Source organism: Pyxicephalus adspersus, chromosome 7 (assembly GCF_032062135.1).
Source record: "Pyxicephalus adspersus chromosome 7, UCB_Pads_2.0, whole genome shotgun sequence".
Classification (NCBI taxonomy): Eukaryota; Metazoa; Chordata; class Amphibia; order Anura; family Pyxicephalidae; genus Pyxicephalus; species Pyxicephalus adspersus.
In genome coordinates this window covers 46,993,793-47,012,626 of record NC_092864.1, presented here as the reverse complement: position 1 = coordinate 47,012,626, position 18,834 = coordinate 46,993,793, and the positions used below count along the sequence as shown (strand labels likewise).

The 18,834-nt window shown below is 39.4% G+C and overlaps 1 protein-coding gene across 1 annotated transcript; it reads right to left on the bottom strand.

Annotated features, from left to right (window-relative positions):
• Positions 1 to 5,986: 5,986 nt before the first annotated feature.
• On the bottom strand, positions 5,987 to 18,834 carry GORASP2 (golgi reassembly stacking protein 2). Its single transcript, XM_072418317.1, has 10 exons — positions 18,653 to 18,834; positions 14,721 to 14,801; positions 13,495 to 13,698; positions 12,476 to 12,562; positions 11,136 to 11,266; positions 10,300 to 10,435; positions 8,850 to 8,973; positions 8,028 to 8,111; positions 7,713 to 7,832; positions 5,987 to 6,705 (listed from the first exon to the last, which is right to left on the bottom strand). The coding sequence occupies exons 1-10, from the start codon at positions 18,713 to 18,715 to the stop codon at positions 6,446 to 6,448; spliced, it is 1,290 nt and encodes a 429-aa protein (XP_072274418.1). The 5' UTR covers positions 18,716 to 18,834; the 3' UTR covers positions 5,987 to 6,445.

The following is an 18,834-nucleotide window of genomic DNA, read 5'->3' as shown; positions in this document are numbered from 1 at the left end:
TTCTATGTGTGTGTGTGTGTATATATATATATATATATATATATATATATATATATATATATATATAGAAGTGCCTGAAAGTAAAAAAGGTGGTGTTTCAACTCCATTAAATCTGTTACTCTTTCTAATGGATAGGAAGCACCTCCACATTGCTTTCAGGCACTAAACACGAGGACCTGTCACTTCTGTTTTTTTTTTTTTTTTTCTTTCAGGGTAAAGCTTTGAGTTGCATACTCTTTCAGGATTGTAGTCTGTTAATCATTCCACCTCATTCTTGTTTTTATTTTCTTGCACACATACCACATTCAGTAAGGTACCAAAAGCTCCTAATACTTCATTGAAAGTTTTCTATGCAGGATAATGAGAAATTCCCTTCTGTTGCTGGTGTATATTGTTGTACAGATGTCATTTTCAGTTATACATGTGTTTTCAGCAGCTTTTCTCCCCCCTGTACAAATATTTGAAAGTACCCTTTTTTATTTTATTTTTTGTCTCCTTGATGGCGCTATCATTTGCTGCTAAAATAACTTCACATTTTGCAAATTAAAAAACGGCTTCCATAAAAGAAGCAAATCAAACCGCTTATGGTCCTGGACTCTTCATTAACAAGCATGTATAACCCATCATAGACAGTACTGTGAGCCTGGTCCTGGAATCTTACATTGGCATGTTGATGACATAATAAGAAGGTTTGGTTTGGTCATTTTACTTATTCGGAAGCTCCTCAATGCAGGAGGCTGTAGGTGTAAAAATACTTTGAATTCCTTCTGCTGGCTTTTAATGGTGTTAGATCACAACGGACATGATTATTATTATTATTCTTTTACTTTCTAATAATCTAGTATGCTAGAACTGATTTTCCAGACTGCTGTACTTCTATACTGCACAACCATGAGGCGGCCCTTTGCTGGCAGAGTCGAGTAGCTGTTTCTCCATGTTGTAATAGCTCGATGACCTCTGCAGCACCCAATAGCATTTATAATGTTTCAAAGGCAATTGTGTAATTTTGTTCATGTTACAGAAAAAAGGCTGTATTAAGACAGATAACCATTTAATATTGTACAGTTGACTGTGGCTCTCGTTTCCAATGTTGCAATTTCATTTTTCATTGTACATAAATATACATTAACTGTCTCTTTAAGATGCTGCTGAAATGTAGAGAATGTAGCCAAACAGTAATAAATAATGAAATTTAAATTTCACGTTTGTATGTTTTCTTTTACTACTCTAGAATTGAATGTGTGGAACCTTTGTATTACACACAAAACAAGATCCCTGCTCAGGGGTTTGGTTGGTGCACTGATTTATCTAAGGACCTTACCTCCCATGTGACCTGTGTGCTGTTCCTCCTGTCCTTCCAGCTTTAGCATTTATTGGTGTTTCAGCACTTTCTTTGGGATTGGGGTGTCTGATATCTGTTCTGCACCAACCTCAGTTATTGTACCCTGTAATGACCACATCATGTGGCAGAGAACAAAGACATTGAACCCTTCCAGGAGCAATGAATACGAAGGAGTCGGGCTGCAGTGCTAGAGCTGACAGAAGGTAAAGAGACACAAGCTGCTCTTCCACAGCAGTCACAAAATAGAATAATCCCGTCACATTTTACCTTGGGATTAGAAATTGCAGCAGGTATCCTAAACCCACCTTGTTTCTTATTTCATGAACTACAATAATCACCAAGACCTCCAACACTGATTTGTGCGGTGTTTGGCTCTCCTTGTTTACTCATTTCCTTTTTTTTTTCAGTCATGTAATCTTTGTGTCATGTTACCTAGGTCAGGATGCATGCAGGAGCACCCCACCCGGCAACTTGTATCCTAACGGATAGGAATCTTCATTCCTTTGATGAACAAAGATCACCTCTTGTGTATTGGTAAGTGGTGTTGCCTTGTAGGTCTATGGTTGTCCAAGCTAAAACTTAACTGCCACGTTTAGCTTTGCTGAAACAAAGTCATATGTTTAACTGCATTTCTTTTTATTGTTTATGTTTAAACAATTGTTTATTAAAAGTTTTATTTATTTAGTTTATTAAAGTTTTATTTTAATTGTTATCATTGCTTCTTGTACTGTGCATGCCGAATACTGTTTTACTTGCCACCAACCTCTGTATAACCAGGAGCCAGTATTAAGTTAGCAGAGGTTTATCCCAAAGTGACCTACACAGAGTAGGCTATCTATAATGGAGTGGGATAGGGGAAGATCTTTTTATATAAAATAAACTATGTTACTTTAGTATCTACCCAGAACTTTCAAAAGTATTTGATTTGATTTATATCACAGGCAATGAATGCTTAGGTTTCTGCTGATTGCCTAATGTTTTAAACAAAGTATAATGAATAATAATAAATGCTTATAGAGGAGGCAATCTTCATCCAACTGTTCATTGCTTTGAAGGGGGAGAAAAGTTCCTAAGCTTACCCAAATCAAGGTTCTTTTCATTTCTTAAATGCAGAAAGCCTGGTTTGTCAGTTGGTGTTAATTTTACTAGAGCTGCTTCATTCTGGTACTGCACAGTGGCCATGATATCTATAACATAAGCCGTTCACTGTTTAAATAAAATCATGATCATGGTAACTGCATTATCTGGAACATGAATTTCTGCAGAAACGGTCACCTCTCTGACACATGTATTGGATTTCAGACACACTCACATTCTATGCTAGCTATCTGCAAGCCTGCACATTGTCCCATGGGTTTTTCCTGTGCCCATGCATGTCCCTGTGTTGGCTAGTGTACCCAGCAATAGCAGTACACCGGCTATGATATTTTGCCAGCTCTCCCCATCTCTAAAGTAAAAACACAAATTGTCATTACAACACATAATCATGTTCTTTAGATAGAGCTTTATAAACAGGGTTTGTAATGATTGGCCAAAAGTACATTACGCTTCAGACTGATGTTTGACTTGATTGTTTTATTAGATCAGAAAGAAAATCTGCTAGCATGAATTGGCCCTTAGCTTCCAGTAGTAGACTGGTAGGCTTAGACCATGGGTGAGGCTTAGTCAAATATTTAGGGAAGGGTTGCCTTTTGTACCCTGTTTCCCCGATTATAAGGCACTGTCTTGTATTTTTTGAAATGCCAAAATATGCCCTAGGTCTTATTTTCAGGGGATGTACATTACTCTGCCAGTCACTACAGCACAGACACTCGACAATGGTAATTAGATAATTTCCCACGGTACACCTAAAGATCTCTCATGGCACACTAGTGTGCCGCGGCACAGTGGTTGAAAATCACTGCTTTACACTACAAATTGGTTACACTTGTTAGGAAAATGCCACATATTATGATTATTATTATTATACAGTATTTATATACCGCCAACATATTACAAAGTGCTGTACAACGTCCATAGTCATGTCACTAGCTGTCCCTCAAAGGGGCTCACAATCTAATATCCCTACCATAGGCATATGTCATTAATAGTCCAAGGTCAAATTAGAGAGAAGCCAATTAACCTAACTGCATGTTTTTGGTATGTGGGGGGAAACCCACGCAAAGACGGGGAGAACCTAAAAACTCCATGCAGATAGTGCCCTGGCCGAGATTCCAACCTGGGACCCAGCGCTGCAAAGGCCAGGGTGCTAGCCACTGAGCCACTGTGATGCCATTTTTCACATATAGGGCTCTAATTATAAAACCAGGAATCCAACATTCCTAATGGGAATCAATTACTGCTTTTGAAACACATGGACCTGGAAGATTCCCATGCGAGAATGTGTGAGGTAATGTCTGATTCCCTGTTTTATAAATGGAGCCCATAATATATCTGTAATGTGCCTGTACTTTAATAGCACCCTGAACTACATTCTAGAAAATTAACACTTGGGGGAGTAGTTGTCCCTGCATACACTTTCTATAATGTAAGGTGCTGTTAGCTTTTATATCACAGATCTTTTCCAGACAAGAAGCCAGATTTAAAGGTTCCTGCTATTTTAACTGCAGTTTTAATTGGATGTTCATATTTCTGAAAAACCAACATTTCTTAACTAAAGCTATTGTTTTTGATACAATAGTAAGATGGTATTTTTATTATTCATTGTTAATATATTACTGTATGTTGTGGCTATATTAGGTAATTGTCTTCAAATCTCACCCACACAAAACTGCACGTCTGACGTTCTATCCTTGAGTAGCTGTGCCTGAAGGTAAAGGACCAGTCCCCGGTATTGCCTGTAGTCTTCTTGCTGCTGATCCTTCCCGGTTACTGACTTTCCTAACAACCCTTGCCTTTGTGGGACAGTCCTGAGATTTTATCACAAATCCAGAATTTTTTTGCCTGCTGTTGGCAGGGTGTCTGCATGTTTTTTTGAAGCACATGGCATAGACACCTTTGCTGCTCTTTCTGCTGCCTGACATAAGATAAGCCAGGTTATGCATTGCAGAGGGGGATAGGCAATAAAACATACTTACCTGCCTGTTCACAATCTTCTCTTTAATGTACAACGAGCTGCTCATGTGCTCCTGCCATATCTGGCTGCTGGGAATAAAACAAATGAACTCCTATGCACATGCCCAGGAGTTTCATTATTCTGACCTGGCCAATGGAGTGAGACTCCCACTCAGCACAGTAATTATGAAGTGTTTTGGAGGTTCACCCATGCTGCTTTAAGCCAAGCCCAATATTTAGCACACTTTAGGAATGTCTAGCAGGCAGAAGAGGCCAGGAATGGCAGCATCTGTGCTGCAAGGCCCTGTTCCCACAATGACAACATGCTACATTTCTGCATTGCCATTACTTATATTGTGTGTTGCAATAGGGGGGCTCCTTCATTTAAATTCCTGCAGTGTTCTAGCAAGGCATGTTTGCGATTATTAATATTAAACACGATTTATATAGTGCCACCATATTACACATTACCATTAAGAATAAATGTCAGTATGTTGCAGTAACAAACTTCCACTTTGAGTTATTGCAGTGCACTGGGGTCAAGTCCTAATGTTTTCTTTTTAATACATTTAGAATTTATTAGATTGATTTAAATGCCAAATTACTCATAGACTGTAAAATAAAATTCTAAGGGATTAGGGAGTGGGCTTCTTCATGTAAGCTTTTATCCTGTGTAAATGAGGGCTGGGAATGGTGCTGGGAAAATGTCAGCTGGTAGCGGTGTAAACAAACATTTCATAGAAAGGTTGTTTGATGTTTCTGACCTTCTCATGACCACAGAGTGTGACACATATTACAATTTGTGAACTGTTAAAGCCTGCTACCACTGCTTACGGTTTGTGACCTGCAGGTTAAATACCAGAATGAAAGCATGACTTTCATCTGGGTCACCTAGATGTCATAAAGTGGTTTATGTGTCACCTAAAGTAGTTTAATTCCACCAGTAAAGTAAATGCCACTAGTTATTATTTCTGTGATAGAAGGAAAATAGAGGCCATCTCCCAGTGTTAGGATATTTGACATTTTTGCTGTTTAAAATGACTATAGCGATCCTATATGTACTCCTGTTCAAGCCTTGTAAATATCGCCACCTGGTGGTAGGAAGTAAATACACTTTTGATTCATGATCCAGTCTATGATGAAACTTGCTCACCTCTTCATGTCAAGAGGAAAAAATAAAAACATACCACACATGAAAGTGCTGACTGTTATGTTAAACAAGTTTTCCAATTTTATACCTAAAACATGTCAGCCCTGCCATGGTGTCTAATTATTCAGCAACTGCTCCTATCCCCCCCTTAAAAAAACGATGTTTCAATAACAGCGACCACGATCGCTTGTTACCACAGGTCGTATTTTTTGGAAAGAGTTTGCAAAGTAACTAACAGTATTGCTGAAGCCTTTAAATTTTACAGATTGTTAAGGGTGCTCAAGGAAACCCTAGCAACCTCCGGAAGAACCCTGACTGAGAATCACTGATCCATAATGTAAATATAAAGCATGTTGTTTGTGCACAGTCTGGCTTTAAGTATAAAATATTATTCAACATCATACAAGTGGAGAAATAACTGCAAAGACCACAAGTCAGAATAGTGTAAAATTCCAGTAATTTATTGCTGTATTTATATCGCAGCTCTTGAAAGCTTGTTTAAAATGGTAACATTTATAGATAGCTTTTCTTTTTTGTCATGTACAGATAAGTTTTAGAGGAAAGCAGTTTCTCCATAGTACTGACCTACAGCAACAGATAGGGATGTAGCAGTGAATTGCTGCTGCGTGGGTGACACAAGAGAAACCATACACACATTTAGAGTGCTGTAACCCTTTTTTCAAAGGCGTCTCCTTCTTACTCTAAAAATATTTTACATCTGTGCCAAAGTTTGGCAGCTCTCCCACCTGTAATTTTTCACCTTCAATCACACCTTGATTTTTCTTTATTTACAGATCTCCTACATAAATACAAACTAGTAAGTATGAAATAAATGATTGTTTGCATTAGGAAACACATTGGGTGGCTGAATAAATACATTGAGCCAGCCTGGATCCTCGTTATGAAGACTCAGTGACTGCGGCTTCTGTGCTGCGGACCAGGGCTTTCTCCGTTGGCGGAAGGTCCGCACTGCCCCGCTCTTCGGCTGTGGATGTAACGTTTTCTGTGGAGGGTACAGAGATGTGGTCCAGCAGTGATGGAGCTAAATCACCAGATATTGGTGCCAGCGGAAATGTTGAAAACTGAGGGTTTACAGAGAGGGGAGGCAGACCTGGCAGGTTTAGCGGGGGAAGAGGACCAAGTGGTGGCAAATTTGACACTGCAAAGTAAAAAGAAATGTTTGGCTTAATTACATAGCGGTCATATACAGAAAGACAAAGATTCTGGATTCCAGACTGTTCACTTTTACCTAAGCTCATGTTGTAGGCATTTTATGGATCACCTATTAGTTTTTGTTACATACCTTGAAAAGCCGACTAAACATAGGCGCCTGTCTGTGCTGGCTGGCTTTTACATTCCCCATACAAGTCTATGGCCCAGTCTCAAATATTTTTTGCCTGCTTCAAAGAACTGTTTGAACAACTTCAAATGTGCATTGTTTGTAGAAGCTTTTCATTAAAACCAATTTGGTAACATGTTTAGTGTCTATGAATGTGGCTGCTATAAACCATGCAGCAAAGAAGTCAGAGTACAAAATTCACTTGGAGACAGTCAGAAGGTGATCAACTGCATTTCCCGAAAGAATTCTAAAGAACCTCAGAAGTCTCCCAAATCTATGCAACTGCTTAGTGAAGCATTTTTCCCCCACTTTAAGAAGGGGAGGAATATTAAGATATACAAGACCACATAAGATACTGATGTACTAATGCAAATCTATTAACAAAACCCATACCTTTACTGAAAGTAGGAAGATACATAAAGGAGGAGGATCTAAATATGTGATACAGATTTAAAGAGCATTCTCTATTAGCCTAAACCACTGCTTTCAGGTATAACAGCAGGGACATAGAGGCTGTTGTGCGGTAACACTTTATCGCACGTGGTTTTTGTGCCCTATACACATTGATGGGGCAGCACACACAAGTGGACAGTGAAGTGGTGCATTGTAGGAGAGCATGGAACTTCAAAGCACTTGGTAAAATCAGTTTTTTCTTAGTCAGTATGCAGACAAAGTGTACTGTACTGCAAAACAAAATCTGAACAAAGCCTTACTGAGCAACATATGAACCAAAACACTAGAATAATGGGATACACTTCATCACCCCTTATGTGTGCTGCTTACAGACCTATTAAATAATGAATCAAGGTGAAAGGCGTTGTACATACTGCTTTGTGCCAAGTCCGGTAGTCCTGGCCGGGGGATGAGGTGAGGAGCAGCCAAGTTCAGATTGGGCAGATTGGGGAGATTCTGTAATGTAGGGAGTCCAGTGGATAATGGCATGAGCCCTGGAGCAGAAAGATAAGATGCAATTACAATAAATTCACATACCTTTCCATATAAAACAAGAAGTGAATATAATAAACAGATAACCATTTTACTTCCAGAACATTAAAATTAAAAGAATGAACTGCATACTGAATATAGCACGAGACTTTAGATTCCCAGACAGAACAAAGCCATATAGTAAAATAAAAAGTTACCTGGCAAAGAGACAGCTGGGTTTAGAGGAACAGAGGCAAGGGAATGATTTATTTGTGGGGTTAATACCGGAACAGTTGGTAAACCTGGGGTAGAGAAAACATGCATGGTTGGTTAACTTAGTATAACTAAGAAAAGTCAGAGCTACAGCTTGAACATTTAAAATCAATGAAGACATGTTTAGTCCCTGAAAGGCGTTGTATTAATAGTACAATATATCAAGGAAGTTTGGCCAAAATGAGCCAATAATGGTCATGTTACGATCTGTTTGGAAGAGATCCATGTATAATTGTTATATACAGATAGAATGGAGTGCTGATGATGACATTTTCTGGATGTAAATATTATAATACCAGCTTCTCCCTGCCTGACTTCCCCAGTTAGAGGACATAAAAATGGGCACCCCCTGGGGTAAACCAAGCTGTGCAAACTTGCAGCTGGAGCTGTTGCGGACTGCTGTACACATCCAGAAAAGTACTAACTTTTAATTATTTAGCGCCTGAGGGTTTTGTCTCTCTAACCTTCTTGACTTATAGTCCCACAAATACATCCACCTTGTTACCAAGCACTTTTTTAGGCAAATAAATATATTTTTTTAACACCTGAACTGAAATTTACAGATACAGCTGCACCTTTCAGCCTATCATAAATGACATTTAAGGGTATAAATAATTGCCTATTCCTAACTTGACAATTAAATTTAACAAATTATTTTACCAAGTTCAAAAACGTAGATTCAAACTTGATCAACTCATAGCTATGAAATGGCATGATACAGTAGCATTAAAATGTTCTGAAAAGTCTGTATTTGGCCTAATGGGTACCTGAGGTAAGAGCACTAGTGGCTGTAGGTGGATTGGAGCCAAGGGACAACCCAGAAAGACTTGCTTCAATTCCTGGAGTCCCAACAGGAAGTGTAGGAGGAGAGTTCACAGACGACAACTGGACCTGGAAGAAAAAATATCATTGAGAAAAAGGTGCTTCTAGGAGTTATATGCTTGTACCGTACATTGCAAAAGGCGAATATAAAACAAGCTTAATTGCTCACAATCACACAACTATACAGTGATGACTACAGCTTCTTACATTTAATGAGCTAGTGGCTATACGAAGTGATTTCACATTCAGAAACATTCCAATGTAACATGCTGGACCCCAAGTGTAAAACTTAGAAATCATTAACATGTCATGTAGGAGTGTAAATGCTCTAGTTTTTTAATAGGCCTCACAATCAAAAGACAGTCACACACTATTAAATTTGATTCCATCTCCTTTAGATTATTCAAAAACTAAGTATGAAAAACAAACAATAACAATAAATGAAATGTGTATTAACCACGTGGGTGGTTACCCCAAGCCTAGTTTGGGGTAAAAAAAAAAAAAAAAACTTGCTGAAAGAGTTTACTCCGAACTAGGTTCAGGGTAGCTAATAATAGAAACAAGCAATCCCCTGGAGACGTCGTCTGTCTTCAGTTTTCTCCCAGCGTGTGCAGAGACGTGCTTTGGGGTTTACCGGTGTCGTTGGTGCGTGTGGGAGGCGGGAAATTCAAATCATTTTGTATTGGATTCAATACAAAATAGCTGTATTGAGTCGAATACAAAGAAATCTTATATATATATATATATATATATATAATAAAGTTTATTAATAAATGTACTAAAAATAGGACATATTTCGGTGAGTTATGCCTAAGAATTATAGCCTATAATGTAAAATAAATTTCCATGCAAAAAAATGTAATGCTTTTTGCATGGAAATACAGAGAGAATTAGAATACAGGGAAAATCAAATATTTTGTATTTTTTACATGATTGTGTGTTTCAAACTTCATTATATTCAGGATATCTACTAGACCCTTGTTTGGACATATTTCAGAAAGCTACAGGTCTACAATATAAAAAGAAAATTCATGAAAAACAGTGTACCGCTTTTGGTACAGAAATCCAGACATTAGTGAAACGCCCAGGAGGTTAAACCAGGCAGACCCTTCCACAACACAGTCATTAGTAGATCTGATGGGAGGTTGTAGAATGAATAGTGATTCACAGACACAGCCAGCCATTCATTTGCCACCCAGTTTTAGAGGTTTCAATGTTACCTCCCTGCTCATTGGGCAATGAATAAGCAGTGTAATGATCCACAGTCTGGTGAGCGGACAAATGAAAACAGCAGAGCTACAACAGAAATAATGTATACCTGACTGACTATGTAGGGGGGAGCAGAGGTGTGTGAAGTAGAAAAAAAAAAGTCAAGTTCAATAAAAAGGTACTGACCTCTGTAAAACCGTCCTTTAGAGGACTCACTGGAGCCCCTGGAGATTGCTGAGCTGGCAAAGAGATTTTCTTGCCCTCCTCAAATGGTCTAGTTGGTATCCTATGAAGATAGCCATATCCAATGCCACAACCTAAGCTGTAAAAAACAAAAGCAAAACATCAAATTATAAGGCTGTATATTGAGAAAACAGATAATCCTCTCCATAAGGAGCCAAATATGGAACTCCAATACATCAGCCAGGCAACTGACTCTGTAAGAAGGAAAGGTGCCAGACTTCCATAACTCCTATAAGGTGTACAGGTATTTCCCACAAATCTCCCCATATCCCTCCAGATCATGTGCCAACATTTATGTGTACTTTGCCACTGTAGTTTGAAGCTACAAAAAAGATTTTATTATTCCCTGCGACATTGTCCCAGGCTCTAAAAAACATTTTCAGTGGCAGATGCTGGAAGGTCAGTTCTTAGCATTCAAAGCAGCAGCATTGTTTTGCTGGGAAAATCAATCAATGAAAATATGCAGAATGGGACCAAGAGCTGTGGATATACAGGGTTTTGTAATCTAGCAGGCAAATCCCACACGGTTTAGTATTTCCATACAGTACTGTGTTGTCAACCCAAACATAAATTTAGGAGCACACTGGATTTCTGACAAAAAGTACATGTAGAGTTTTAGATAGTTACACAGAATGAAAAGGTCTCCCGTCAGCCTTGGAGAGCTTTAAAACATTAGACCCAAATAGTAGAGAAGCCACACAGGCAGGTACAAGTACAAAGGACTAGATACCTTTCCATTAAAGATCTTATCCATAAAAAAGTTCTCCATGTACACTCACCTGCCTTCTCCACCCCATGCAGAGTTAGGAGTGATAACCACCTCCCGGCAGTTGTCCGTGTCTGTGTTGTACACATACAGCTTTAAAGGCTTTCCTTCATGTGACTCGATTAGCGAGAACAGATCTTCAGACTGAAAAGTAATACACATTGTAATTCTTGACTCATGCTATTCACATTTTATTAATATTAGGACATCAACAAAGTGAAAATGGTATCAACACCCCTGAACAGAAATAAAAAAGCTGGAAGAATACCCAGCACACTACAAGTTACATATATTCAAAGTTCACTGACCAAGAAGTAAATTCAAAATATAAAAGTAACACAAATACCCTTCCCTGAGCAACAATTAACAGCATTCTCATAACCCTGATAACACCAGGACACCAGTGCTGAATAGAAAGACGTATCACCTAGGTTGATCTGTTGGGATACCACCCTTTCCTTTTTTTTATCTTTGTTATTCTTGAAAATTATAAACTGGGACTTAGTACTGGTAAATAGTTTGACCATGCAAAGCAATAATATCAAGTCCTCAAATAATGAAATACTGAACTCTAGAAGAAAAGCCTATCATTGTACAATAGTTATATTTTCGGTTAATAAACCTGAACATATTTCAGTGTTGATCATTTTGTACTAAATTCTCTAAATATTGCTGTAAAATCTTTATAGGTCTCATAAATGAGATTGCAGCAACACACGATAGACAGCATATTAGTAGTAATTACTTACATGTAATCTGTTGGATGTTGCTGCAATCCTATTTATGTGACAAAGATGGAATTTGCCATGGATTACAGCAATATTTACTGCAGATCTTGTGTGATCCTTCATGTTCCAAGACTCTAGTTTCCTCTCCAAAGTAATAAACAAGAAAGGCTGGCATGTAAAAGGTCCTGAAAACAAATGTAATTAGGCTCCTTTTAAATGTTGGGGCTGAGATGCTGGATTTCTACAGAATCTTGCTAGAAAGCTCAGGAGGGAGGACAGAGCAGTGCTTTTTTGTTACTTTCCCAAGCTCCTATAAATAAAGCAATGTACTGTACATTTAGACGGCAAAGGGCAGAGCTGGGCATTGGCATATTCACCCAAAAGGATTTCAAAAGTAAGAATAGTGACAATGCTGCAGCGATTTTATCCAGAGTGTTGTCATCCCATTTTAGAAAGTGCCTATCCAAAGGATCTACTGGTAGGATCAAGAGATATTTACATCTTTCTGCAAATACCTTGAAAAACAGGGAGCTTTATTTTACTAGTATGAGCAGCATACATCACATACAACTGAATTATATGCTGGCCTAAGGTAGTTTAGATAAAACAGGTTAAAGCACATTACCTCATTCATAACCGTATCTGCTCCTATGATGTAGTCTGTGTGGGGCCTCAAACCAGCCAATGCTGCAGGGGAGTTTGGTTCCACTTCCTAGAGAAAGCATAAAAAAATATTGATAAATTCAAGATTTTCAATAATTTCAGCAATCGTTAAAGCTCACTATTATTATTATCGATAAACTGTAATATTATTGATGTACTGTATTATCGCCAGCATATTACACATTACACTGGGGTAGTGAATGACAGATACAATGACACAGGAGGAGGAGAGGATTTATACACTAGAACCCCAAGTTAAACATATTTTATGTTTTTTCAAACCCTAAAAATGTGTTTTCTTTATAAAGTAGACACAGCCTAAGTAGAAGAGCCTGTGTCCTGCCAGCTGCTGCAAAGAAGGCCCCCTGCTCTGTGTGGGAAAGCAGAGGTTAGAATTGCCCCCTTCTGAGCCAGACATACAGCTCTGCTGTCAGTAAAGCTTATGCTCCTGGATGAATGAAAAACTCTGGCTCTGAGTTAAAGCCAAACTACAATTGTTGGTGGGTGGTGAGCTTCTGCCATATAATTGGCAAGTATGCATAGCATACCTGCCCAAGTATGGCACATACTTACCCTGTGCAGTTTCCCTGCAGCAATGAAAGGTTCACGATTTGTCATGGCTACACACATGGTAGGCGCCTTCTTTACCGTTGGATCCACAAAAGACTTCCATGAAGACATCAATCCTGTTCAGTCGCTGGATGATTTAGGCAAGAAGGAGTTACATTATCCTTGATGCCTCACACATATCCTCTGCTAAAAGATCACTGCTTCTACACAGAAAGCTAGAGTTCCTCTCTGTAGCATGAGCATTGATGAAAAGCTGCCTCGAGAGAGACATAGGGAAGTGGCCGACCAGGTTCCTGGCTGCGTCTGGCCCCAATAATTTCAACCAGAACATGCATGCTGCCAGTGAAGTCAGAACTGATGATCTACACATTCTCTTTACATATTTACTTTGTACAGTTTGTCTTTACTTACCAGCACATGCCATACATTCTCATTAGCACCCTCAAAGCTGCAGAATCGTATGCTGACTCCCAGCAAACCTTGTCCTCCCCACATATTGCTGGGTGTCACGGTTGTCTCCCTCAGTTCCAGTGTCTTGCTGCTGTAAACCACCATCTTCACAGGCTTCTCAACATTTGCTTTTAGCAGATCCTTCAGTGTGTCATTATCCTTATTCTAGGAGAGATACAACACTACATTATATAGACACAATTATCACCAGATCAAATTTAAAAAGCCAATTACACTTCACATTGTGTCACAAACATTTATTTAGTTTAAGTAAAAGCTTTTTAGAACAGAGAGGAAAGTCCATTCTCTAGTACTGGCATCATCTAAGTCCAGTATGTACACTACAGACAGCATTAGCGTCTATTCTAAAATGTAAATATTATTAGTGATGCACTTTGGACCCTTCCAGTTATAATGTAGGTGTGCTGAGCTGCCACAGAGCTTTAGAAGTAATTGTCATATTCAGTACAGATCTGTCCTTGGGGAAACTACAGACTCTAAACAGGGGGCCTTGACAATGACAGATCAGATGTGAGTAATAAAGCTTTCAGTATAAAGCCCTAAAGCTAGGACACAAAAAATATAAAAAATTGGAATCATAAACAAAAGTGAGTGCAACCTAAAGCAGATGTAAACATTACAAATTATAAATTGTGTCCAGGTGGACCGGCCTGTCACATCTTCCACAAAAATATAAACTTACCTGTTTGATAGCATTCTTTTAGTTACACTCACCTGTCCTCTATCCATTCTGGGTGGTGCCATCTTCATATGGTACTCTTCCAGGTCTTGGATCCTTGACCATCTTGACTGGCCAAGTCAGGATGATTTAACTCCCACAGGAGTTAATGCAGTAACAGTAGCTCTGGGGGATGCCAGGATACCCAACATATTTCACGCTTTCAAGTGAAGACCACTAACCACTTGAGGACTCTTAACTCAAGACTCCTAGCTGAGAGGATTCAGCCATTTGCTGCGCCAAATCCCCATACAACACTGTACTGTGCTGCCTCTTGACACTACATGATCAACAGACATTTCCAGTAATGCCAAGCAGACAGCTAGCACCAATCTACAAGTTCAAGGATCCATGTCCATCCTGTGATCCCCAGTGAGCGTGCATCTGATCTTATAAGCTTAGCATATAATTCAAAGATAGTGTACAGACTAAAAAAATATCAACTCACCAGTCTTAGACCGTTTATAGAAACAATGAAGTCAAAGAAAGGTTCCAGTCCAGCTCGGTGTCCCGGGGAGTTTTCTTGCACCTGCAGAGAGAAGAACAGACTGCTTAGGATTTATCATCACACTAAATATGAACTGTACTGTAGGATGTCAGGCAGGCCTGTGGGTGGAGAGTTTATGTTAAAAGATTTAGTTAACCCATTTAAAACACAAGGGCTGTTGTAAGGAATGACCTGTAACCCCAAACATACCCATGGCAACTATGCAACTTTCAGGCCCATTTTCAGTGAAAGTTTGGAAATGCAAAACTGACAGGCTTCCAGACTAACATACTCCTTCCTCCTGCATGTTCCAGTATGCAAGCCTGACGTTTGACTTCCTGATTCTTCCACCTTGGATGAATTATTAATTCCTTTTACTGTAATCCCCTAAAAGCTTCACTCAGCAAGATTTGCACTGTTTGGGTCGGGGTGCTGCAACATTGAAAATGCTGAGTAAAACCAAAGACAAACCAATCCTGATGGACTCACTCCCATGTCACAAGCAAACTGCTGCAGCGGAGACTCCATTCTGCCTGGCAACTCACACAATGCCCCAGGACTATTTTATGGCACAAAAATAATATACAACAATAAATACCACTACATATTATCAAACGATGATCTGAAGGTCAATGAAAAGAGGAAAAAATAAAAAACACCATGCAGATTTCATGCTGAATCTGTCTGACACAGTGATTCTTTAAAACTAGTTAAATGATGGACAGTATAACCCATCCCGCTTCCTCTGAACCAAGTCTGCCATGGACCTGCACCCTGCTTGGTATTGAACAGTGCAAGAAACAAAAAATAGTGACAAGCCTATCTATCTCTGTCTCATTGCTCTCTCCTACCACCATCATGCTCCTGGTCAGAATGTAAACTACTTGACGTCTTATTAAGTTAGTTATTAAGAATGAAAAGACATAAGTCCATCAAGTTCACCCACAAGGGAAATAAACATAATCCAGATATAAAACCCTGTAAGACATAGTTGGTCAAGAGGATAGCATAAAAAACCCTGGTACAATTTGCTTCATTAGGAGAAAAAAATTCCTTCCCGATTCCATGAGGTAATCGGATGTTCCCTGGATGAACAGTCTCTGTTATCTTTACTTTAAATCCTTAATACCGAGTTATATTCTGTGCTTCTAGAAAAGCATCCAGCTTTTTCTTAAAGCAATCTAAAGAACTTGCTGAAACTACTTCCTAAGGGAGTCGATTCCACATTTTCACAGACCTTACAGTGAAGAATCCCTTCCTTATCCGGAGCTTAATCTTCTTTTTCTCCAGATGCAGATTGCCCTCTCCATCTCTTTAAAGCATACCTAAAATCAGACATTTCACTTTACATAAAAGGGTAGACAACCCTTTTATGTAAAGTAAAAATTTTGTTTTTGTTTTTTTTGTGCAACACCCTTTTTTTAAAAAAAAAATAAAAAAGGGGTGCAGAACCACCCCTTAATTCTCGATCATGCACACAAGGAGCCTTTCCGTGCAAAAAAAGAAAAAATTGCCAATCTCAAGCATGCCCAGTGGTATCAGCAAGTTTTTTTTCCCATCCTATATCACCTGATCTCGCGCCTGGGTCGGGTGATGTAGGAGGAAGAACCAGGAATCAGGATGTAGAGGAGAAGATGGCGCAGCCCGGAGCACCAGCTCCGGGACGGATGCCAGGAAGACGCAGGACCAGATGCAAGACACCTCTGGAGGAATCAGACTGCCCTGCAGGATTGAAGGTAAGTGTATTTTTTAGGCAGTTTTCAGTTTATTTCCTTCTTTGATGTCTGCCTGGAATGCAGCAGTGAAGCCCAAGTTCAGGTAAAACTTTATTTCCAGTAAAGTTGCATTTTTTTTTTATTGATGTCTTTACCTTTCTGCATCAGAAACTGCAAGCATCAGCATTTCCCAATCTCTTGTCCCTGGTGTCAGGGACTAACATTGTTGAAACATATACTAACCAATACTAATGTGATGAACTTTGCCGTGTCCCATTTATAGCATCTTCACCCTTTTTACTACCCCAGTTACATGGCATCAGGGGAGTAATAGTGAAAAATCCATCCATTTGTGACACAGATCATTTCTTGTCCAGGTAAGATAACTCCTTCCCTGCAGAGCCACGGACAGCAATAAAAACCTGGCAGAGGTTATCCCCACCCATAGCACTATAATAAATAAATAGTATAAGCGGGAGTAGCTTTAATTACACAAAAGACAAGATATTATAAAATATTCATATAACCATTACTAAGGTTATGGAAATTAAAAGATTGATGAAAAAACCATCACCCTGAAATACCCCTCTGCAGATGGAGGAGGAGGTTTATAATATCTAAACACGGCAAAGCCGCAGCATTATTATGGAACAACACCGCCGGCTCTGCCAAATGCAGCACAAAACTCTGCTGGGATGGGCACTTGTGTGAGGTTTATTCTGCTCCCGGGGTATCACGGGAACTAAACAAATGACTGGACACCTCATTGTGGACACGCTGGCAGGACAATCTCCTTGTTTTGTCAATCATTTATTGTTACAGCATTACAGCCCTAATAACTCTAACAAATCACCTTCTCTGTATTACAGGAAAATATATTGGAGAGGCGTTGCTTTTTACAAATGAAGGTTCACAACTTAGCTAGCTTAGTGTAACTGAATTTTATTCTAGGGATTGATTTTTGCAAAAGTTAAGGAATAAATTTTTGTTTCTGGAATTTTACAAACAATAACATCGATTTTAGCTACTTTAGCTTTTCACATAGCATTGCAATGAAAAACAACATCGGGGCCTTAATTTTGTTTAAATCTTCTGCAAGGATCGAGGAATGCTCCAGCCTGATTGTAAGCTTCATATTAAAACTCACAAATCAGAGACAGAACTGATCAGCGTGTGTGAACATTCACATTTATTTTGATATTTGGATCACCACATTCATAAAAAAAAAATAAAAAAAGTAGTATATGCGACTGTTTTGTAATAATACAATATTATTATTTCCTAATATAATGCTAATATAAGCCTTTATAAAGGGTCAGTATGGTCTGATCACCTCTGTATGAAGCTGCTGGCACAAAGCCGGTGATGATTGGCTGGGGAACTACCAATCATGTGTAAATGTGACAATCACTCCTTTATAAATAGGGCAATCATAACAAATCTCTTTGATAAGGGATTAAGCATTTATTATTATTAAACATACAATAGGGGTTGCAAATGACAGACGGATACAGACTGTGACAAAGGAGGAGGAGAGGACCGTGCCCCCAAGAGCTTACAATCTAGAAGCATTATTAAATGGTTAGTTTTTTTTTTTTACATTCCACCACTACAGGTTAAAGCTGATTTCCTAGCACATCCACAATACCCCCTCCTCCTCCTCCAACCTGCCACATCATAGCCTTCCTCTGGGATGGTCTCATTACTGTCTGTGCTGGCCCAGCCCTTCCACCTTTCCTATAGAGCATCCATTGAATGGCAGCTCAAGTCTCCTGGAGGTGGTGAGATCACATTCAAGATGGCAGCACCCAGCATCAATCTCAGGGCATCTGTGTGTCTGCACAATGGGGTGTTACATGGAAATAACACGCAGGCAATGTGTCCAATGCACACAGGGCATGGGGGGTCACTAACAAATAGGAGAACACACAGGGGGATCATATATATACACACACACACACACACACACACACACACACACACACGAGACAGGGATCAAGCATACACATACAGGGATATCACATATATATATATATATATATATATATATATATATATACACACACATGCAGTCACACATACATACATACACCCCCATCCCCCACACAACAGGCACACAGAATACGCAGAAGGCCTCCTTGCACAGCCACTCCCCGGCCTCCGCACTGCACCACTTACCCGTAACACATGATAGCCCTCCGTGCCTCCTCCGGGGATCTCCACACTCTGAGAGCCCCCCATGTCGCACCCCGTTTAGGCGGCGACCCCCCTGTCTGGACGCTCCCGGACCCGGTGACACAACACACCACAGCGGCAGCTTCTTACGTGGCACACAGGCCAGCCCAGGGAATGCTGGGAGT